Here is a 21178-nt window from a genome sequence, read left to right on the forward strand (position 1 = left end):
ATGGCAGGGCCCCGGGACCACCTCCTGCTCTGCCTCCTGGCCCTCTGCCTGGCAGGCTTCAGCTTCATCGGGGGGCAGAAGGTGAGTGAGCCGGTCGCGGGGGACATGGCATCCAGGCCCTCCCAGCCAGTGGTAGGAGCAGGGAGGGAACGCTCACGGATCAGGCACGGGGCTGGGGACACACAGGGCAGCTGGTTCTTGTCTGACCTCCTCTGACCTTCTCTGAGCTGGACAGAGGACTGGGCTCTTGTGCCCACCTCTCCAGGCTGAGGTCTGTGTCTCGCTGCTTGGGGTGGCAGGGATGTGTCAGCCTGCCCTCCTCTGTGTCCGGCTAGCCAGCCGGGGGGTGTGGGCAGCCGTCCCAGGTCTCCCCAGCCTGAGGGTGGGGTATACAGAGCCAGGCCCATCCCCCTGCCCGGACTGAGGCCTGCTGTCTCTGTGGCCCTGGCTTGGGGATGGGAGATGTGGTCACCCCCAACCCTCACAGGGCTGACAAACTGAGAGGCTCATGTGGACCATGTGTAGGCGTGCTGGGTGTGTGTGCATGTGTGTGTGCCCAGAGGCAGAATGAGGTCTCCTCACCCCCAGTCCTCCTGGGCAAACAGCAGCCAACAATAACGCCCTCAAGCCTAAGAGCTGCTGTTCAGGTGCACAGCCCTGGGCACACCCAGCATCATCCCTTCAAGCCACCCCAGCCCCTGAGAAGTGGGCCCTGTTGTTCTCCACTTGAGGAAGCCAAAACCCAAGGATGATAGAGACAGGTTGGTCCAACTCCAGAGCCACGCTCCAGACCGCCATCTGCGGTTCCCCATCCGGCCACGAGGGAGGAGCCGACGGTCCCAGTGTGTGGCTGTCAGGTCCACATGCACAAGCCCCCTTTGGGATGCCTGTCTGCAGATCCACCCAAGCCCCATAGTAGGGACATTGTCCCAACTGGAGTTTCTGTAAGAGCCTCCCACCCTAGGCATGGAGACAGAGTCAGCCTGGCTGGGGCCTGCCTCCAGGTGAAGGACCCTCTCCTGTGAGGCCAAGTTCTCTTGGGGCAGCTGCTAGTGTCCCCAAATCACTAACAGGCAGACTGAGGTCCCGAGAGGAAAAGGGCTTGCCCAGGATCCCACTGCCAGGCAGAGCCAGGACAGGGACCCAGGCCCTGTGCTGCCCTGGGGCTCGCTCTCATCGGCCTTGTGGTCTGGTGAGAGGCCTCACCAGCTTCAGGACCAAGTCAGGGTTGGGGATGGGCAGATCTGAGGTTGAAAAAGTGACAGTGATGGTGGAAGAGCCAAGGGTTTCAGGCTGTGCTGAGCCCTGCAGGTGCTTCCTGCTCCCTCCCTGCCTCAGTTTCCCCATGTGTACAATGAAAGGGAATTTCGAAGGCCACCTCATGTTCTTGTGACAGGGGTCAATGAGGGGCCTCAGCCTGGGAGTTTTTCCTTGTCACAGACCACCTCTAAGTCTGCCTTCTGGGGCTGGGGCTCAGACATCCTGGCCCAGGGAAGAGGGCCCTGGGGGTTCTTGTCAGGGACGCAGCAACGCTGGCCTCTCACGCGCCCTCAGTCCCTCAGCACTACCGACTACCAGCACCTTGTATAGCATGAGATCCACTGTAAACCTTAGGAAACCGAGGCTCTGAGGGCAAGGGATGACTTCTGGGTCACACAGCTAGTGAGGAGCAGAACTCAAACACAGGAAGGTTCAGGCAGTAGAGGCAGAGAAGTCTTCTTGGAGGAGGGGGCTTAGCACCTGTCTATTCAAGTCTTTCACCAAGTGCCTCCTCTGCTAGGTGTATGCTGGTGCAGGTGAAGCCTGTGGTCTCAAGCTGGGGTTTGAAGGGAGAGGAGCATTGATCTTGGGCAAGGGGAAGTGGTTTGAGAGGTCCCTTCCCATCTGAGGGAGTTTGGGTTCTGGGCCCTGGACCCCAGCTTGGGGGAATTTCTTCCACCTTCTCACAACAGGCTAACACCTCGTGTCTCCTCAACTTGCCCAGCAGTGTCTCCATGGGATGCAGACATTGCAAAATCAATTCTGGATTAGGATAGGGAGGGGAGCAGCACCCGCCCGGCTCAGACGGGTCCCGAGGTGCCCTAGGGAAGAAGGGAATCTGATTCAGCACTCGGCTGGAATCCAGCCTCACTCCTCCCAACGGGACCAGTGGCGAGATTGTCGGCTGGGGCTGATGCTCCTTTCACGCCACCAGGCAGAGGGGGCCTGAATGCCCACTTGCGGTGAGGTCCCAGTGAGAAGTGTGACTTGTCCGCTGGTTTATCCATCCATCACACATTTACAGATGCAACATCTCGTGAACGAGTGTCCACCCCACCACCAGCCACAAGGCTCCAGCTGCCTCCTGTGCTGGTGACTCACCCCCCACTCGACAGGACCGCCCCCTCTGCCCAAGAGTGAGGACCGTGCTCTCTCACTGCCCCTGAGCCCTTATCCAGGGCTGCTCTGAAAACTGGTCCCTGGGCCATTGGCGCTGACGCTGGCAGCTGTGTCTGGCTGGCCAGGTGGCCCTCAGGGGAGCCCACCACCTGCAGAGCGTTTGCCCTGAGCCAGCAGCTGCCTGGCCCTGAAATTACCCAACTTCCTAGTCGCTCCCTGGCTCAGCAAAGACCGAGCCTCAGGGTGGGGAATGAGACCACAACATCCAGCCCCACAGCTCGGGCTGAGGCCGCCCGCAGCAACTTCCCTCTTCGCAGACCACAGAGGCAGGAGCGGAAAAAACCAAATCACAGCAGCTGGGAGAGGCCCTGGGACCTTCATGTACACCAGAAAGTATTGAGGCACTATTTCTCCTTTTCTCTGGCTTTGAGAGCCACACATCTGTGATGTGTTCTAGGAAAGAGATGTTCTGGGTTTACTCCCTTTTGGAGCACAGTGTGTTCAGCACTTTTTAAGATGAGAACTTCTCAGCTTCTCCAGGCCATGCCCCAAGCCCCTGAAAGCTCTCCTCATCAAAATGCACCTTGCTGTGGTCTTTTCTCCCACTGACAACCAAGAGTTTAGCTTCCATTCCTCCAGGGTCAGTGCTGTAGGTTATTGGGACTTTGTTGCCGTAATGGTAGCCCCACTGATGGTGGACTTGGGGGAGCTTTGACAGGCCAGCGAGTGGACTGCAGGCTTAGGGCTTTCTTGGCTCTCAGGTGACCATCTCTTCTCCTGCCCCCACCTCTGTTCTCCATGCAGCAGCCAGAGGGCCCATTTAAAACATAAACGAGTCCTGGGTCTGCTCCGGACTCCACCTCCCCTCACTGGCCTGGTCTGGCCCCAGCCCCTCTCCAGCCTCCTCTCTGCCTGTCTCTGCATGTCTCTGCCTCATCACACATGGCCGTTTGCTTCTTCCTACTTCGTGACTTTTGCCTCTCCTGTCCCCTCTGCTAGGAGCAATGACCCTGACCAATTTTCATGCATCCTTCAGGTCCCAACTCAATTGTCACCTCCCCAGGAAGCTACCTGGGCCTCCAGCCTGGGTCTTCTCAGCTCTCTCACTCCCAGCACTGCCCATCCAGTGATGGGCAGTGGACCCCTGGGTCCTGGCTGGCGTGTGGGGCTGTGGGCCAGGCCTGGACTAGGGCTCAGGGAATGTGACTGCTTGGCCCAAACTCAGACCCCCTCCCACACGCCTGCTCACACGGGCTGGCCTCGGGCATGGGGCTGGCTGCTGGGTCTCTGACCGCGGGGCACCAGAGAGGGCCCTGGGCTGGCCGAGGGCGTCATTTGGGAGCAAGGTGGGGACGTGCTCAGAGCAGAGTGACAACTGGAGGGCCAGCCCCATGGTGCGTGGCTGAAGCTCTCATCCTGCCTGTGCCCAAGGGATGGAGGATGGCGTCACCGTGTTCTCCTCCCGAACAGTGTCAGCCTTTCACTTAGTGTTTATGTTTAAATGAAAGGGGTGAATGAGCACTAGCTTGAGAGTCTAGGTCAAAGTCCCTGGGTGGCTACAGGTGAGGGCCACCCTCCTAGGGTTCAGTTGCCTCCTTTGGATCACCCAGGGTGGAACGAGAGGGCCAGATGCTCTGTGTCAGAAGGCAGAGACTCTGAGGCTTCTGGGCGTGCCTCCAGGCCCCCAGGCAGAGGTGTGTGGCTGTGGGTATAGAGGCACACTGTGGCAGGGACAGCCTGTGACAGGCCAGTTTCCCCAGACTCAGGGCCTTCCCTGTTCTCACTGCCTCCCCAATGAACAGATGGGCCTGGAGAGGGGTGCTAGGCCTCGCTGCGATCAAAGGTCAGGGCTGTGTGCAGGGTTCAGGTCCCTCACTCCAAACCCTGTCCATGCCCAGGTACAGTCCAGACGCTGCGACATAAAGACCAAGTTTGTCACTCACATACCCTGCACCCCGTGCCCTGCCATCAAGAAGCGGGTGTGTCCCTCGGGCTGGCTTCGGGAGTTCCCGGAGAAGATCTCACAGGACTGCCGGTGCGGACCCCCACTCCACCCTTGCTTGCTTCCAGGGGTATCTCATGGGATGGCAGGGGACCAGGAGGGCCTGGCAGGCCTGGGGAGTGAGGGCAGGGACTCACTCACCCACATGTCTGTTGGCCCCTCCAGTGGGACAGAGATAGGCAGGGAGGAAGGAGTAAGAATGCAGGGCAAGTGCTGTTTATTGAGCATCTACTATGGACCAGGCCCTGTGTTCAGCTCAGGGCCAGGCGGGAAGGGGTCGGGGGACCAAGAGTAACAGAACCCAGTGTGGGGAGGCTGGGCTGGAGGCTGCTAGGGGAGCCCCTCCCATCACCCTGCCCATCCTTGGTCCCCAGATACGAGGTCCAGCTGGGGGACTCTTTGTTGTCTGTGAGCGGCTGCAGCCTGGAGTGCTGGAAGGACGTGGTGCAGAAGGCCTGCTGCCCTGGCTACTGGGGGTCCCAGTGCTATGGTATGGGGGAGGGTCCCAGCCTTGCTCCTCATGCCTCAACCCGCCTGCATTCCCCTTCAACTGGCTCATTTAATGGGCAGCTGGGCCTCTTGGCTCTGGCTGCCCCAGGGGAGGGACCAAGTCTGGGGCTGCCCAGAGCTGTTGGGGTCAGGTAAATTGAGAGTTCTTGGGGCAGAGCTGAGTTCTAGGCGGGGGGTTCCACAGAGTGCCCTGGGGGTGCTGAGACCCCATGCAACAGCCACGGGACCTGCCTGGATGGCATAGACAGGAACGGGACCTGCGTGTGCCAGGTAAGGGCCCAGTGGGGCTGGGGTGGGGGGCAGTGGAGGGGCTGCACTGACTTGGGGCATCCCTCTGCCAGGAAAACTTCAGTGGCTCAGCCTGCCAGGAGTGTAGAGACCCCAACCGGTTCGGCCCTGACTGCCAGTCAGGTGAGTGCTGGCCAGGCAGGAGGGCGGGGCCGATGTCCACTTGGGGGCCAGTGGGGACCTAGTCCCTACAGCCAGTCCCTACCAGACTCCCTCCCAGCTGCTCAGCCTTACACATCCCTTCTAGGGACATGAGCTTTGCTTTATCACACCTCTAGCCCCTGCACATGCTGTTCTTGGAGGCCTCCTCCAGGAAGCCTTCCTTGAACCTCCTGGCTAGCGCAGGTGCCTGCCCTGGGCTCCCACCACCTCTCTGGTCCTGCACCACAATTCTGTATTCTTGAGGTTGTGCCTGCTGGAGCTGAGTTCTGGAGATGCAGAGGGCAGGGACTCGACGTCCCTGTGTGCCCCTGGCTGAGGCTGGGGTCCCACCTGTCCCTGCGTGTCCCTCCCAGTCTGCAGCTGTGTGCATGGCGTGTGCCGCCATGGGCCACTCGGGGATGGAAGCTGCCTGTGCTTTGCTGGATTCACTGGACCCCACTGTGACCAAGGTGAGCAGCTGCTGGGGTAGCCAGTCTTCAGTGGCCAGAGCAGGACGGCTGACGGGGTGAAGGATGGGGCCTGAGCCTCAGCAGGACCTCTGCCTGCAGCCTCCCTTCGGGGAGGGGGTGTCATCTGAAACCTTCACTGCCCAGAGGCCCAGAGAGGATGGGACCCTGGCCAGGGTCACACAGCAAATTAGGCATAGCATCTTCGCTCCTGTGTTCCTTCCCAGCCTGGGACTTGGAGCTGCCGTGATACTCTTCTTTCTCCACTCAGAGCTCCCCGCCTGCCAGGCCCTGAACTGTCCTCAGAACTCCCAGTGCTCTGCAGAGGCCCCTACCTGCCGCTGCCTGCCTGGCCACACCCAGCAGGGCAGCGAATGCCTAGGTAAGTCTGGGATCTAGAGGCCAGGAGCCCCAGCTCAGGGTGAGCATCCTTTTAAACCAGCAAGTACGATCTGGCCTTTTACAGGGAGGGAGAAGTGTCCCTGAGGGAGGGAAATAGGGCCTGTCCCCAAGGTCTAGATCAGCCTGTTCACCCCATCCCTGGGCCAACCTGGATAGAGGCTGTGGAGGAGATGGGCCTCCTGCGTGCTCGTCTCACTTGGGCTCTTTCCACTGCCCCGGCAGCCCCTGACCCCTGCCAGCCGTCACCCTGCTCCCCAGTTGCCCAGTGCTCCGTGAGCCCCAGGGGGCAGGCACAGTGTCGCTGCCCTGAGAACTACCATGGGGACGGAACGGTGTGTCTGCCCCAGGACCCATGCACCATCAACAACGGCGGCTGCCCCAGCAACTCCACCTTATGTCTGTACAAGAGGCCAGGCCAGGTGAGCTGGGGCCCTGGGCTGGGCCTGCCCCGCGGTCCCCCAGCTCACATGGGCTGTGGGACAATCGCGGGCCTCCTAGGAGCCTAAGCTGCCCCATTTGTTAAATGGGAAGAGAATGACAGCCTGCTTCTGGGCGGGTGGCTGTGAGGACCCAGCAGAGCTCTGTGGGTGTGGCAGACGCCACGGTTCTCACGGACGTGGTGTCATCCTCCCTCCCCTCCCGGGTGGGCCAGGCCTCCTGCTCATGTAAGCCAGGCCTGGTCAGCACCAACCACAATGCCTCCGCGGGCTGCTTCGCCTACTGCTTCCCCCACTCCTGTGACCGGTCAGCCACCTGCCAGGTGACCCCTGATGGAAAGACCAGGTGAGCACAGGTGCCTTGGGCTGGGTACCAGGGGCAGAGCAGAGCGGGTGGGCTTGGCAGGGACAAGTTTGTGCCCATGTGCACCTCAAGGGCCCTGTGGGGATCGGGGGTGAGGGCCAAGAGGGGGACCTGGCCACGCCCCCGCCCTGACCAGTTCTACCCACACCCCCAGCTGTGTGTGCAAGGACGGCGAGGTGGGAGATGGGCGTGCCTGCTACGGACACCTGCTCCACGAGGTGCAGAAGGCCAGCCAGACGAACATGTTACTGCGGCTGAGAGTCGCCTTTGCCATGCTGGGTGTGTGACCCCTGCCACTCGCCTGAGACCCCGCCCCTCGCACCCAGCATCCTTGGCAGACTCTCCAGAGATGCCTTATTTCTCTGCCCAAGAGCTGTGGAAGCAGAGAATGGACTGTGGTGGGGTACATGATGGAGGTGGGAGCTACTCCCCCAGATCCTGATATCCCCATTTACCCTAGATCTTGACCCAACGCTCCCCCCACCTCAACTCTCCAAAACCCAGGACTGATGGCTGACGGCCTCCCAGACCCATCCTGATACACCCTCTCCTGTCCCCAGACCAGGGCTGCCGGGAGATCCTCAGCACGTCGGGCCCATTCACCGTGCTGGCACCGTCCATATCCTCCAGGACCATGAACGTGAGCCCCTGCCTATCGAGGAGTGGGCCTCCTCCCTGGACCCTCCCCTAGGCTTCAGGGCCCTGAGAGTGTCCTCAGTGCACACTCTAGGGGACTGAGGCCTGGGAGGCCTCCTGTTCCCTCCGTTGCTTGGGCAACGGTCCCTGAAGAGGACTGCCTGCCCTGGGCCCACTCGGCACCCCCGTCCCCTTGTGCCCACAGGCATCCCTTGCCCAGCAGCTCTGCAGACAGCACATCATCGCAGGGCAGCACATGCTGGAGGAGTCAGGGACCCAGCCTACACACAGGTGGTGGACGCTGGCTGGACAGGAGATCACCGTCACTTTCAGCCGCTTCAGGGTAAGCAGGGACCTCAGCCTCCAGAGGAGTCATAGGTGGGAAACACAGCCCAGAAAAAGGTGTGGAGGTGGGACAGAGCCTCAGGACAAGGGGTGGGTGTTTGGAGTCTGAGCCAGAGGTCTCATGTCTCAGCAGAAATACACCTACAAGTACAAAGACCAGCCCCAGCAGACATTCACCATCCACAAGGCCAACTACCCAGCAGCCAATGGCATCTTCCACGTGGTCACTGCCCTGCGGTGGCAGCTCCCACCAGAGCTCCCTGAGGACCCCAAGGTAAGCTAGTGCCTTCCCCTCCCCCCACCCTGTGCCCCTGCGTGGCCTCTGACCCGCACTGAGTTCGGAGAGGGGGGCGGGGCAGTTCTGGGCAGGGCTGGAGCAGAGCTCCTTCCCCTCTGGGGCCCTCATGCTCATCCCTTCCTACAGAGAACCATCGGCCAGATCCTTGCCTCCACTGAGGCCTTCACCCGGTTTGAAACCATCCTGGAGGTGAGTCTGGGCAAAAGGTCCTAGCCCATTTGATCTTTTGTCCCAGGACCCCTCACTACCCAGAATCTGCCCCACAGTGGTCTGGGCTTCTGGAGTAGGACGGGCCTTTGCCCACACCCCCATCCTGGAACCTGCCCATTAGAATCCCGAGGCTCTGTGGTAGCATGAACCCATTGCCAATGTCACCCACTTACTTTTGGTGGGCGTTTCCTGCAGACCAAGGGCAGCAGGGCCCAGGCAGGACTTAGAGGTAAGGGTTGGCCACGGAACCCCCTGAGCCTCCTTCTCACCACCACAGAACTGTGGGCTGCCCTCCTTCCTGGATGGCCCTGGGCCCTTCACAGTCTTTGCCCCCAGCAATGAGGCAGTGGATGGCTTGCGGGACGGCCGCCTGGTCTACCTCTTCACAGCGGTAAGCTTGTCGGGGAGAAGGGGCCAGAGATACAGGCTCAGAGCCTCTAGCAGCCAAGCCCTCTCTCTCCTGCCAGGGTCTCTCCAAACTGCAGGAGCTGGTGAGGTACCATGTCTATAGCCACGGCCAGGTGAGAGGCCCTCTGGGAGGTTGGCTGGCTTACACCTGCCAATGGGCTGTCAGAGGGTTTGTCTGCAGATTCCAGTCTTCCAGGGGGCCCCTTCTCCTCTCCCCACCCATCTGGACTCTACAGGACAGAGGAGAGCCTGGGGACCAAGGTGGTAGCTGCGAGTCACCTGGGCAGGACTGGGTGTGGCCCCAAGGTGTGGCTAGTGCCCGGCCTAAGGCCACTCTCTTCTCTACCCCAGCTGACTGTTGAGAAGCTCATCTCCAAGGGCCGGGTCCTCACCATGGCAAACCAGGTCCTGGCTGTGAATATCTCGGAGGAGGTGAGCTCCCTGAGCACCAGGGATGGACCAGTGGAGGGGCTGGTGATGACCAGCCAGGTGTCAAGCCTCTTTCGGACCCGGCTTCGTGCTCCGAGCCCTGCAGTGGGCATGCCCTGGTGGAGGGTCATGTGGGAGCAGGCACAGATCAAATCCCTCTCCTGGGGCCCAACAAGCTGGGAGGGCTCCAAAGAGGAGGAGGGTGAGCACGTGGGCAGGGGGAGGGGCTCCACATGACAGAAACCATGTGGGTCAGGGTGCAGAGGCTGGAGTGGTTCTGCCAGAGCAAGAGATGTTGCCAGGGAGTGGGAGAAGAGGTGGCTGGCAGGCTGGGCCTCTGACAGTGTGCTGAGCGCAGGGGCGGGGACTGGGCCAAGGATGCATGCTGGGCTCTGCCACAGGGGCGCATCCTGCTGGGACCTGAGGGGGTCCCCCTACGGAGAGTGGACGTGCTGGCTGCCAACGGCGTCATCCACATGCTGGAGGGCATCCTGCTGCCCCCGACCATCCTGCCCATCCTGCCCAAGCTCTGCAACGAAGAGCAGCACAAGGTCGTGGCGGTAAGCGCATGGGACCCCAGCGCTGCTTGTGTCGGGGTCATCTTCCCAGGGAGAGGTGCCGTTTTCTAGTTCTCCTCAAATGAGTGGGTGGCTCTGGGGCTTGGGCGCAGGCCCCAGTTTCACCTGGACGCCCCACACCCAGCCCTCAGCAGTCCTCCTGATGGTCCCTTTGCCGTCACTCATGCATCTACAGCCCTGTTCCCAGCCTCCCTGCCCAGACCTGTGATGCTCTCACACTGAGCTCTCCCACCGCGGGGCCTTTGCCCTTGCTCTTCCCTCTGCCTGGAACACCATCCTCTGGCCCTCCTGTGGTGACTCTTTCTCATACCTCAGGCCTTGGCTGAGTGCCTCTTTCTTAGGGTTTGCTAAATAAATAAACCATGACTAACCCTTCTCCCTTCCTCCCCCTACCCTGCCCAGGGCTCCTGTGTGGACTGCCAAGCCCTGAACACCAGCATGTGCCCCCCCAACAGCGTGAAACTGGTGAGCATCCCTTGGCCCAGCTCTCAGGGCTGACTTCTGACTGCCCTGCAAGGTTTCTGCCCTGGGTCAGGGTGGGGAAGTGAGGCTGGGAGGCTCAGCTGGACCTGGAGGCTCAGCCCCACTGACAGGGGAGGTGCCAGGCCCAGGGGGCCAAGGTCCCTTGACCAGGGCTGCCTGGTGAAGGGGGCCGGCCCAAGACCCCTGCCTGCTGACCAGCCTGGCACGGCCCACCCAGGACATCTCCCCTGAGGAGTGTGTCTACATCCATGACCCTACTGGGCTGAACGTCCTGAAGAAGGGCTGCGCCCACTACTGCAACCAGACCATCCTGGTGAGCCTGGGCATGGGGCACTTGCTCCCTAGGGATCTGGGGCACTTGCTTCTCCTCTGGAGCCCCCAGGCTGGGGCTGGGTGGGCTGCCATCCTCAGAGAGCTGTGCTGCATCCTAATGGTGGAAAAGGTGTCACAGAGGGGCCTCGCCCACCCCCTTGCTCTAGACATGGCACCAGGGAGCAGAAGCAACCTGGGCTGGGGGGTCGACATGGCTCCCGACGGACCCTCAGATGTGTTCTTTCTTACAGAAACCTGGCTGCTGCAAAGGGTTTTTTGGGCCTGACTGTGTGCAGTGTCCTGGGGGCTTCTCCAACCCCTGCTATGGCAAAGGCAACGTGAGTCCCCTCCTGCCCTGGAGTGAGGGATGGGGGAGATAGGGGCTCCTTTCTGAGTTGGCCGGTGACTGGCTGTATGTCTGAGCAAAGCCTGCCTCTCTCTGGTATTGGGTTCTTCACATCGAGGCAGTGGAAGTTGGACCAAATTGTGTTTATTTTAATTAGAATCAATTAATTAGATTGTTACATCTATTTTCATAAGGGCTATTTGTCAATAGTTTTTTTGTGTGTGTTGTATTTTTGCCATTTTGTAATATCGCAGTTGCTTTAGCACCTGGCTATGGAGGAGCACAGGAGTCGTGTGTTTCTAGATTAAGCAGAAGTCACCCATGAAGCTACCAGGGCCAGGTGCCTTTTAGGGGCTAGTTCTTTGGCAGCATCAGTGAGTTGGAAGGTCTCTTCCAGCAGGAGGTCTTCTAGGGGGAACAGGAGCTCACAGCCTGTGGAGAGAAGGGATGTTAGGGAAGAGAATGTGGATAATCCCCTCCCCGTGACTGCTCTTGCCTCCTGCCCACCCCCAGTGCAGTGATGGGGTCCAGGGCAGTGGGGCCTGCCTCTGCTTCCCAGACTACAAGGGCATCGCCTGCCACATCTGCTCCAACCCAAACAAGCATGGAGACCAGTGCCAGGAAGGTGGGTGATCCTGGCCTAGGCCATCTGCCAGGGAGAAAAAGGGTCGCTTGGAAGTGGGGCTGGGGACTCCCAAGAAGGGAAATAGAACCCCAGGAAGAAGGGTTCAGTCCAGAGGTTATGGAGAAGGTTTTGGAAACACAAGAGTAGATGTCTCTTTTATCCATGCCGGGAAGAGAGCCACAGTTTAACCTAAAGCATGCAGGATTTAGGTCAGACATACAGAAGAACTTTCCGATGGTGGTGTTGGGAGCAGGGCAGCTAGAATAGGGTGACTGAAAGCAATGGATGCCCCCCTCTCATTTCTTCCTCCCTCCCGAGTCTGGGATGACCTGATTTTGACCCTGCAGTCAAATCTATTCTGGCTGCCCCATTCCCAGCATTGCCCAAGCATCCTGGCTCCCAGCCAGCCCTGCCTCAGCCTCAGTTTCCCTGCTCCATCTCCTTCCTGCAGACTGCGGCTGTGTCCACGGTCTGTGTGACAACCGTCCGGGCAGTGGGGGTGTGTGCCAGCGTGGCACATGTGCCCCAGGCTTCAGTGGCCGCTTCTGCAACGAGTCCACAGGGAACTGTGGGCCCACAGAACAGGCCCAGCAGTGCCACCCGCATGCCCGCTGCATTAACCAGGGGGATATTGCCAGGTGAGGACGTGCACTTCCTCTCTGCTGCGTCTGTGACTGCACTTGTCAGTTTGCTCACAGCTTCCAGAGGCTTACTGGAGGCTCCTCATTCACCACCCCCCACCCCCAGGTGTCTCTGTCTCGATGGCTTTGAGGGTGACGGCTTCTCCTGCACACCCAGCAACCCCTGCTCTCGCCCAGACCGTGGCGGATGCTCAGAGAATGTGAGTCTGGCCCCTTCCTTGAAGTCCTGACCCACGGGCTCGAGGTGGGACTCCCTTGCCCTCAGCCTGCCGCCCTGCAGCCCTGAGTCATTTATCCGTGGCTCTCACAGGCTAAGTGTGTCCCTGGGGCCCCAGGCACCCACCACTGCACGTGCCACAAGGGCTGGAGCGGGGACGGTCGTGTCTGCGTGGCCATCGACGAGTGTGAGCTGGATGTACGAGGCGGCTGCCACGCTGACGCCCTCTGCAGCTATGTGGGACCCGGGCAGGTGAGGCTCGGCCGGCCTCGAGAGAGCAGGGTGGGGGTCTCCATCCTGGGGGACTCTTCCCCCTAGCCCATCTGACTCTAGCAACGTCTAAGAACTCAAGCTCAGGGTCTCAAACCTCAGACACAAATGAGAATCCAGCTCTGAAATGTTGAGTCGTACAATCTGGAAGCAGTAGATGGGTGCTGGAAGCAATGCGAAGGTTGCAGTAGTTTTAAAGGAAGGTGTGTTGGAGTGCCAGTCTAAGGCAGCATTTTTTCCAAGTCAGAAGACTGTGACTCCTGTGTCTCAGGGATGAGGACTCTCATAACCGAGAATCAATGAGTTCTCTGCTCTTACGGGCCACTGGGGCCATTGCCTTCTGACAATTAGCTCATTCACCCACTCACTGGTTTCCCACATGTCACCAGGCACTTGTTACATGCTAGTTGCTGTTCTAGATTTAGGAATTCAGTATTGAGCAAAGCAAGAAGAGACACCTGGGGCTTCCCTGGTGGCGCAGTGGTTGAGAGTCCGCCTGCCGATGCAGGGGACACGGGTTCGTGCCCCGGTCCGGGAGGATCCCACGTGCCGCGGAGCGGCTGGGCCCGTGAGACATGGCCGCTGGGCCTGCGCGTCCGGAGCCTGTGCTCCGCAACGGGAGGGGCCACAGCAGTGAGAGGCCCGCATACCGCAAAAAAAAAAAAGAAGAGACACCTGCCCATGGAGAGTGACATCCCCAAATTTTTAGACTCATGGAAATCCAGCTCTTGGAATTTTGGAGTCTCAGACTCCAGTCACAGGATCTCAGAATCTGGAACCTTCCACGTGAAGCACGTCAGGCCTGGTGAGCCTGAGGACTGGCTGGCATTGAAGAATCTAATATGCAAGTTGGGAAGCCAGGTCTGGCTGCTTCAGGGTCAGCCTCTGTGCGGCCCAGGCTTATGCAGGGATCCATGGGGCTCCCTGCCTCCTGCCCCATGATTGTCTGGACCACCAGACGTAGGACCTCAGCAGTGACACTCAGATGGGCCTGAGAGCTGGAGCTGCGAACTCCATCAGGAGCTTTAAAGTTCAGAACTGAGGGTGGAATAAGCAGTTGCAGATGCCCCCATCGTGCAAAGAAGGGCAACTGAGATCCGGGGAGTCTCACTAGTCACTCACCTGAGGTGTGGATAAGCCCAACAAGGACACTGGCATTTAGCGGGAAGGATCAGAGCAGCCAAGCAGAGTGGTGGGGTTGGAGGGGGGGATCCGAGCAGCCATCCCTGGGGCTGGTCTTGGCAAAACCTGCCCACTCATCACACACTGCAGACCTCAACAGCCTGGCTGGGCCCAGGCCTGAGAGCAAAGAGGCCCCGAGGCTCCTGGATGCCCCCCTGCCAGTGCCATCACTTCCTCAGACTCTTCCTGAGAGCCAGTCTCCCCTCAGGGCCTCAACCTCTGCATCTAGAACATGGAACTCCAAGGGTGGGGCTGGGAAAAGCTCCTCTGGGGTCTGAGCAGACCACCCCAAGGGAGAGTGCCCGTCGGGAGCTGAACTGTGGAGGAGGAAAGGGTTTCCTGCTTCTGGTGAGATGAGGCTCTCTGCTCCCCAACCTCTCCAGAGCCAGTGCACCTGCAAGCTGGGATTCGCGGGGGACGGCTACGTGTGCAGTCCCATTGACCCCTGCCGGGCAGGCAACGGTGGCTGCCATGATCTGGTGAGGGGGTGAGAGGGCTCCAGGCCCAGGGGAGGCTTCAGGGGTAGGCCTTGGCTGCAGCAGTGTCCCTGTCTCTGGTCAGGATTGGGATCTTTCTCAACCTGAAGTCCAAACCCTGTCACCTGCTTGCCCACAGGACAGAGCTTTCACCCTCCTTATAAAGATCCCAGCCCCTGCCCTCATCACCCTTGTTCCGTGCTCCCAGCGCCACACCTTCGGCCTGGCTAGCTCCTCCTGCCCTCAGCTCAGGCCTCGCCTGGAGGTCCGGGGCCTCCCAGATACTCCCACAGCCCTGGACTTCCCTGACCCATCTGCCAGGATGGGTTGGGGTAGCTCATGTCACATGCTCACTGGTCTTGGAGAGCAGGCCCAAGACCTGCACACCAAAGGAGCAGCTTGAATACAGACTGGATAGAGGGAGAGACAGATGGTAGGGATGGGTAGCTGGACAGGAGGACAGCAGGAGGATGGGCCAGAGTGAACGGAGAGATGGAGGATGGGTGCTGTCCAGCTTGCCCTGTGGGTGCTGAACGGAGGCCATGTCTCTCTGCCCCGCAACCCCAGGCCACCTGCCGGGCAGTGGGAGGAGGTCAGCGGGTCTGCACATGCCCCCCTGGCTATGGGGGTGATGGCTTCAGCTGCTACGGAGACATCTTCCAGGTGAGTGGTTTCCTGTGCTCGGGGAGGAGTCCTCTTGTGGAATCCGGGGGTGGGGCCACACTCAGGGTCATGGAGGGAGGGGGCTCAAGTCTGTCCCTAGACTGGTAACTTCAGCTTTTTCCCTCCCCTCAGGAGCTGGAGGCAAATGCCCACTTCTCCATCTTCTACCAGTGGATCAAGGTAGGATCAGATAGAATGCTGGGCTTGGGGACTCAGATCCAGGAGGCCACATAACAGCTCTAAGAGCTGGAGGTGGGGGGCAGGCCTGGAGGCTGGGGGAAGTGATCTCAAGGTGGTGGCTGCCTTCATCACTCCTCCTGTCCCCCCTCAACACCATGTGCACAGGGGGCCGGCGTCACTCTTCCTGCTGACAGCCGAGTCACAGCCCTGGTGCCCTCAGAGTCTGCCATCCGTAGGCTGAGCCCTGAGGACCAGGCCTTCTGGCTGCAGCCGAGGATGCTACCGCAACTGGTCAGGTGGGCTGCCATGGCGGGGCTCTGGGAGGGGGCTTTTGTGTGAGACCCAGCCCCTCCCCAGAGGTCCTCAACCTGGCATGTGTCCACCCTTTGGGGTGGAGCCCAGTTCCAGGGGTCTCTGTAGGTTACACTAACCCGGTTCCATGGCCCCCCTAAACTGTGTCCTCTCAGGGCCCATTTTCTCCAGGGCGCCCTGTCTGAGGAGGAGCTGGCCCGGCTGGACAGGCAGAGTGTAGCCACCCTGAGCCCCACTGCACGCTGGGAGATTCACAACATCAGTGGGGTACGTGGTGAACTTTGGGCAGAAGAGGGGACCATACAGGGAAGGGGGGGCTCTAGTGGCTATAGGCTTCCCAGCCCAGGGTCCCCGGTGATGTGATGGGGTCCCCTTGCCCGGCCCAGGGCTGAGCTCAGAACACATTTGCTGCTGGGCGGTGTCTTTGGGCCAGAGTGACTGTCCTGCCAGGGCTTGTCTGTCCATCTTTGTCTGCATGTGCACACCTGGCCCCCTCATGCATGGGCCCTAGTGAGGGTCTGTGTGCCCATCTGGTAGGTCCTGAGTCTGAGGGTGTCCAGGCCAGGTTGTCTGTCCATCTTTGTCTGCATGTGCACACCTGGCCCCCTCATGCATGGGCCCTAGTGAGGGTCTGTGTGCCCATCTGGTAGGTCCTGAGTCTGAGGGTGTCCAGGCCAGGTTGGGTGCCTTGTGCCCAGCAGCCTCTCTGTTGGTGCTACACGCACTCTTAAGTGTCTACCTGTGTCTCCCTGAGCTCTGTCTGCTGCCTTCCAGAGGGTCTGGGTGCAGAATGCTAGTGTGGACGTGGCTGACCTCCTTGCCACCAATGGTGTCCTACATGTCCTCAGTCAGGTATGGCTGGAGGGGTGTGTGTGCAGGGAACCTTCTAGGCAGGCCAATAGGCAAGGATGTACTGACCAGCCCCCATGCTCCGTGCCAGGTCTTACTGCCTCCGAGAGGGGATGTGCTGGGGGGGCAGGGGTTGCTGCAGCAGCTGGACTCAGTGCCTGCCTTCCGCCTCTTCCGGGAGCTGCTGCAGGTAAGGGCAGGAGGAGGGAGGAGTCCTGGATGGGGGCGCCCTCCCCCAGGTGCAGGCGGAGCTGCTGGCTCCCAGGGTCAGGACTGAGGGCAAGAAAGCCCACCCCTGACGCTTGCGCCCGCCCCTAGCGCCACAGGCTGGTACCCCAGATTGAGGCTGCCACTGCCTACACCATCTTCGTGCCAACCAACCACTCTCTGGAGGCCCAGGCCAACAGCAGCGGCCTGGTGAGATCACCGGGACGGGCCACTGAGGGGGGTGGGTGAGCCTTCCATCCCACAGCAAGGACACAGCGGGCGGGAGGCGCCGTCCCAGGCACTCGGGAGTCCTGGAGCCCCTGAGCCTCTCCTTCCCTCTCCAGGACTTGGACGTAGTGCGACACCATGTGATCCTGGGGGAGGCGCTTTCCACAGAGGCCCTGCGCAGGGGCGGACACCGCAACTCCCTCCTGGGCCCCGCACACTGGCTTGTCTTCTACAACCATAGCGGCCAGGTTGGTGGTGGGGTGGGGGAGCACAGGAGGCCCTGCCCCTGGCACCCTGCTCTTGAACACCCCTTTTCTTTGGAGTTCCCCCACCTGGGCACCTCAGCCTCTGGTCCAGAGACTTCCCATCCTGGTAGACCCCTAGTCCACAGAGATACCCCAGCCCTGGAGCGCCTCCCTGGCCTGCAGCCCCTGAGGGGAGGGTGGGGATGGGGTGGGGGGTGTTCAGCCTCCTGCCCTAACCCCCAGCCCGAGGTGAACCATGTGCCGCTGGAAGGCCCTGTGCTGGAGGCCCCTGGCCGCTCACTGTTTGGCCTGTCCGGGGTCCTGACGGTGGGCTCAAGCCGCTGCCTGCACAGCCACGCAGAGGCCCTGCGGGTAAGAGGCTGGGGCCTGGGGAGCGCAGAGGGGCGGTCAAGAGCCGGAGGCTCTGGCTGGCCTGGCCGGCGGGAGGGACACTTGGTCAGGGGTGGGAGAGCTGTTAGCCCGCCCCAGAGGAGGGAAGGTGGGTTTGGAGCCCCCGCCTCGGGACTGCCTGACACTCTGCCCTCCTTCCCTTCAGGAGAAATGTGTAAATTGCACCCGGAAATTCCGCTGCACTCAAGGCTACCAGCTGGAGGTGAGGCAGGGCCCAGCACATCCCGTCCCTGCGTCACCTGCTCTTACTGTGCCCAAGGTGTCCGAACTCCCCGGGCCCAGCTCTGCTCACCCAGGCATGGGGACCTGGAGCAGCGTGGGCCGCTTGGCTCTCCTGCCAGAGGCCAGGAGGCCTGGGTCCAGGTCTGCCCAGAGGAGGCCTCACTCAGACTGGCGACCTGAGGCCAGTGACCCTCGGGCTGCTAGTCCTGCCTACCTTCTCCTCCTCAGGTCTTCTGTCGTGGTCCTTCCTTGACCCTTTTGCTATCCTGCTTACCTGTCTCACCCACTGACACCTGTAATCTGTCTGTCTGTCTCCCCATTCACTGCCTTGCCCCTACCTAAGCCACTGGCTGAGTCCTCCTGCCTGTCCCCATTTCCAGGACACCCCCAAGAAGAGCTGTGTCTACCGGTCTGGCTACTCCTTCTCCTGGGGCTGTTCTTACACGTGTGCCAAGAAGATCCAGGTTTGCCCTGAAGCAAACCCCAGCCCCGAGCCTTTGACCAGAGAGGAGGAGGTGGGAGTGGGGGCCCAGGGCAGGAGCCGGGATTAGGCTTCAAAGGCAGAGGCAGGGCTAGGACTCTGACGAAGCCAGGGAAGGGAGAGAGGTCTGAGGTCAGAGGGGCCATTGTTTTTCCCTGTGGCCGTGCCTCCAGGGAGTGGGGATGGGGGGAGAGAGAAAGGGGCTCAGCCTGGAACTGACACCAGCAACCAAGCCCTGGGGGCAGCGCGAGCTCTGCCCCTCTCCATGGAGTCCTGTATGGCCTTTCCCTCCTTGAGTCCGTTTCCTCACCCCTGCCATGGAGAGGCTTGTAGAAGGCAGTCTCCATTTTCTCTGGGTCTGACTTGCTTTGTTCTGTGGCTCTGTGGCCCCAAGATGCCCTTCCCCCGCCCCCCGCCGTTTCCCTGCCCCCTGACCTCTGTCCTGGCCTGTGCCGGGCCTCTCCTTGTGCCCCATCCCGCAGGTGCCTGACTGCTGCCCTGGCTTCTTCGGCACACTGTGTGAGCCGTGCCCGGGGGGTCTGGGTGGTGTGTGCTCGGGCCACGGGCAGTGTCAGGACAGGCTCCTGGGCAGTGGGGAGTGCCGCTGCCACGAGGGCTTCCACGGAACGGCCTGTGAGATGTGTGAGCTGGGCCGCTACGGGCCCAACTGCACTGGAGGTGAGGCCCTGGGGGCGGGCAGGAATGGTGGGAAAGCTGGCCAAGGACAGCGGTCATGGAGACACTGCAGCAGGGACAGAACAGGCACTGGGTAACTTCTGTCCTACCTCGTTCCGCTCCCAGTGTGTGACTGTGCCCACGGGCTGTGCCAGGAGGGGCTCCGAGGGGACGGAAGCTGTGTCTGTAACGTGGGTTGGCAGGGCCTCCGCTGTGACCAGAGTGAGGAGTGGCCCCAAGGGGGAGAGGCGGGTGACTCCTGGGGAGGCGGTTCCTGGGTCAGCATGATCAGAACCATCCTCCTACCCCCCAGAAATCACTGGCCCTCAGTGCCCACAGAAGTGTGACCCCAATGCCAAGTGAGTGAGCTCAGCCTGGGGCAGGTGGGCAAGTGGGGGGGTGGCTAGGGTCAGGGCAGGGGCTGGGCAGACATAGACTAAGCTGTTGCTGTCCCTCCCAGCTGCGTCCAGGACTCGGCTGCAGCCCCTGCCTGCGTCTGTGCCGCGGGGTACTCGGGCAACGGCATCTACTGTGCAGGTCCAGGCACACCAATGCCCTGAGGCCCCTGAAATTGGGGGGTGGATTTCCCCACAGAGCCCTTTCCTTGCCCTTTAGGTCCAGTCTCTATCCCTGTCACCTCTTGGGTCTGACCCCTCCCCCCGACCTTTTCCTTTCTCTCATGCCCTCCTCCCCTGTCCCCACTCTGTCCCATGCCCACTGCTCACAACTCTCTGGGATCATCTACCCCTAGTGGTGGACCCTTGTGCCCATGACCACGGGGGCTGCTCCCCCCACGCCAACTGCACCAATGTGGCACCTGGTCAGCGGACATGCACCTGCCTGGATGGCTACACGGGTGATGGGGAGCTGTGCCAGGGTGAGGCTGGGGTCCGCCACCAGGGGTCTGGCTTCAGTGGCATGAGTGAGACTAGGAAGGGCTGAGGGGCACACAGGGGTGTGAGCCTGTGGGTGCTGAGAGAGTAGGGGATGAGCACCTCAACAGGCAGATGAATGGAGGGGCTGCCTAGGGCCAGCCCTCATCCCAATGTCTTTTCCCCCAGAAGTTAACAGCTGTCTCATCCACCACGGGGGCTGCCACATGCACGCCGAATGTATCCCCACAGGCCCCCAGCAGGTCAGCACAACAGAGCTGGACACTGGGGCTGTGCCATTCCCTCAGAGGGTGTGGCCCTCCTCAGACCAGGCCCAGGGAGGGGTGCTCCTTCTGTCCAGGGCGCTGGCCCACTCTAGGGTACCAGCAGCCCCACTGATTGGGACTTGGGACAGGTCTCCTGCAGCTGCCGCGAGGGTTACAGTGGGGACGGCATCCGGACTTGTGTGCTCCTGGACCCCTGCTCCCAGGTCAGGCCCCCAGGTCGCACCCAGTTCCACAGGGGGAAGGGACTGGGGTGGGAACCAGACTTCTTACAACCCCAGCAGGGTCCTGAGTGCTTCTGAAGGGTGAGCCACCTGTGCTACAAGGTCAAGTCTGACTGATCAGTAGGAAACAGGGCTTTGAGTGTTGGCCAGGGAACTTCACGGCCCCTCCCCCAGAGCTGGTTGGGGCAGCGGTCCTGGGAGTCACTGACGCCTCTCTTTCCTGTCCCTGCCTCAGAACAATGGAGGCTGCAGCCCCTATGCTGTGTGCAGAAGCACAGGGGATGGCCAGAGGACGTGTACCTGCGATGCAGTCCACACCGTGGGTGATGGCTTCACCTGCCGTGCCCGAGTCGGCCTGGTAATGATGCCCAAGTAGGACCCCTGACCGAGCCTTGGCAATGCCCCCCATGGGCCTGACCCGTGATACTGGTTAAGACCTCAGATTTGATCCTGATCCTGGCCCTGACCAGGACTGGAGCCTGACCCCTGACTCCACCTAGGCCTGACCCAGTTACGATCCATGAAACCAATCCTGATCCCAGCACAGACCACCCTGGCTTTCCTTTCCTCATCTCTACCTTGGCCAGACCTTGGGCTCTAGGTGCTGGGACAGGCACCAGCCCTGAATGGAGGCCAACCACAATCTGAGCTGATCCTTGTCTCCCCTGATCCAGGAGCTCCTTCGGGACAAGCATGCTTCATTCTTCAGCCTCCATCTCCTGGTGAGTAACCAGCTGGCCTGCACATCCTTGGTCCAGCCTGGGCCTCTCTGACCTGCAAGTCCCACCTGTCTCTGGGCCATGATATTCTCATTTGGTCAGAGGGCTGGCTGGTTTGGTTTCTGAGTCTGTGTCTCTCCCAGAAAATCAGTGGAAACCT

At 60.8% G+C, this 21178-nt stretch overlaps 1 protein-coding gene across 10 annotated transcripts in view; it reads left to right on the forward strand.

Annotated features, from left to right (window-relative positions):
• STAB1 (stabilin 1) overlaps positions 1-21178 on the forward strand; it is a 27261-nt gene continuing 6083 nt past the window's right edge. For 8 of the 10 annotated variants that reach the window (XM_060111626.1, XM_060111629.1, XM_060111634.1 and 5 more), the window contains exons 1-46: positions 1-81; positions 4278-4414; positions 4756-4871; positions 5076-5161; positions 5233-5302; positions 5695-5790; positions 6059-6169; positions 6412-6608; positions 6842-6972; positions 7145-7269; positions 7551-7630; positions 7832-7969; positions 8105-8245; positions 8396-8458; positions 8757-8870; positions 8947-9000; positions 9239-9319; positions 9718-9876; positions 10297-10359; positions 10595-10690; positions 10941-11027; positions 11549-11660; positions 12112-12298; positions 12408-12501; positions 12612-12770; positions 14354-14449; positions 15014-15109; positions 15242-15289; positions 15455-15585; positions 15757-15868; positions 16376-16453; positions 16542-16640; positions 16769-16867; positions 17002-17133; positions 17374-17502; positions 17687-17743; positions 18144-18227; positions 18727-18922; positions 19046-19141; positions 19233-19278; positions 19380-19456; positions 19671-19796; positions 19981-20054; positions 20207-20281; positions 20535-20657; positions 20974-21021. In XM_060111626.1, the coding sequence (XP_059967609.1) occupies positions 1-81; positions 4278-4414; positions 4756-4871; positions 5076-5161; positions 5233-5302; positions 5695-5790; positions 6059-6169; positions 6412-6608; positions 6842-6972; positions 7145-7269; positions 7551-7630; positions 7832-7969; positions 8105-8245; positions 8396-8458; positions 8757-8870; positions 8947-9000; positions 9239-9319; positions 9718-9876; positions 10297-10359; positions 10595-10690; positions 10941-11027; positions 11549-11660; positions 12112-12298; positions 12408-12501; positions 12612-12770; positions 14354-14449; positions 15014-15109; positions 15242-15289; positions 15455-15585; positions 15757-15868; positions 16376-16453; positions 16542-16640; positions 16769-16867; positions 17002-17133; positions 17374-17502; positions 17687-17743; positions 18144-18227; positions 18727-18922; positions 19046-19141; positions 19233-19278; positions 19380-19456; positions 19671-19796; positions 19981-20054; positions 20207-20281; positions 20535-20657; positions 20974-21021 (4800 nt within the window). The remainder of the gene's footprint in view (positions 82-4277; positions 4415-4755; positions 4872-5075; positions 5162-5232; positions 5303-5694; positions 5791-6058; positions 6170-6411; positions 6609-6841; positions 6973-7144; positions 7270-7550; positions 7631-7831; positions 7970-8104; positions 8246-8395; positions 8459-8756; positions 8871-8946; positions 9001-9238; positions 9320-9717; positions 9877-10296; positions 10360-10594; positions 10691-10940; positions 11028-11548; positions 11661-12111; positions 12299-12407; positions 12502-12611; positions 12771-14353; positions 14450-15013; positions 15110-15241; positions 15290-15454; positions 15586-15756; positions 15869-16375; positions 16454-16541; positions 16641-16768; positions 16868-17001; positions 17134-17373; positions 17503-17686; positions 17744-18143; positions 18228-18726; positions 18923-19045; positions 19142-19232; positions 19279-19379; positions 19457-19670; positions 19797-19980; positions 20055-20206; positions 20282-20534; positions 20658-20973; positions 21022-21178) is intronic. The other 2 variants (XM_060111631.1, XM_060111633.1) reach the window with 2 other exon arrangements.

The sequence above is a fragment of the Mesoplodon densirostris genome, chromosome 10 (assembly GCF_025265405.1).
Source record: "Mesoplodon densirostris isolate mMesDen1 chromosome 10, mMesDen1 primary haplotype, whole genome shotgun sequence".
NCBI lineage: Eukaryota > Metazoa > Chordata > Mammalia > Artiodactyla > Ziphiidae > Mesoplodon > Mesoplodon densirostris.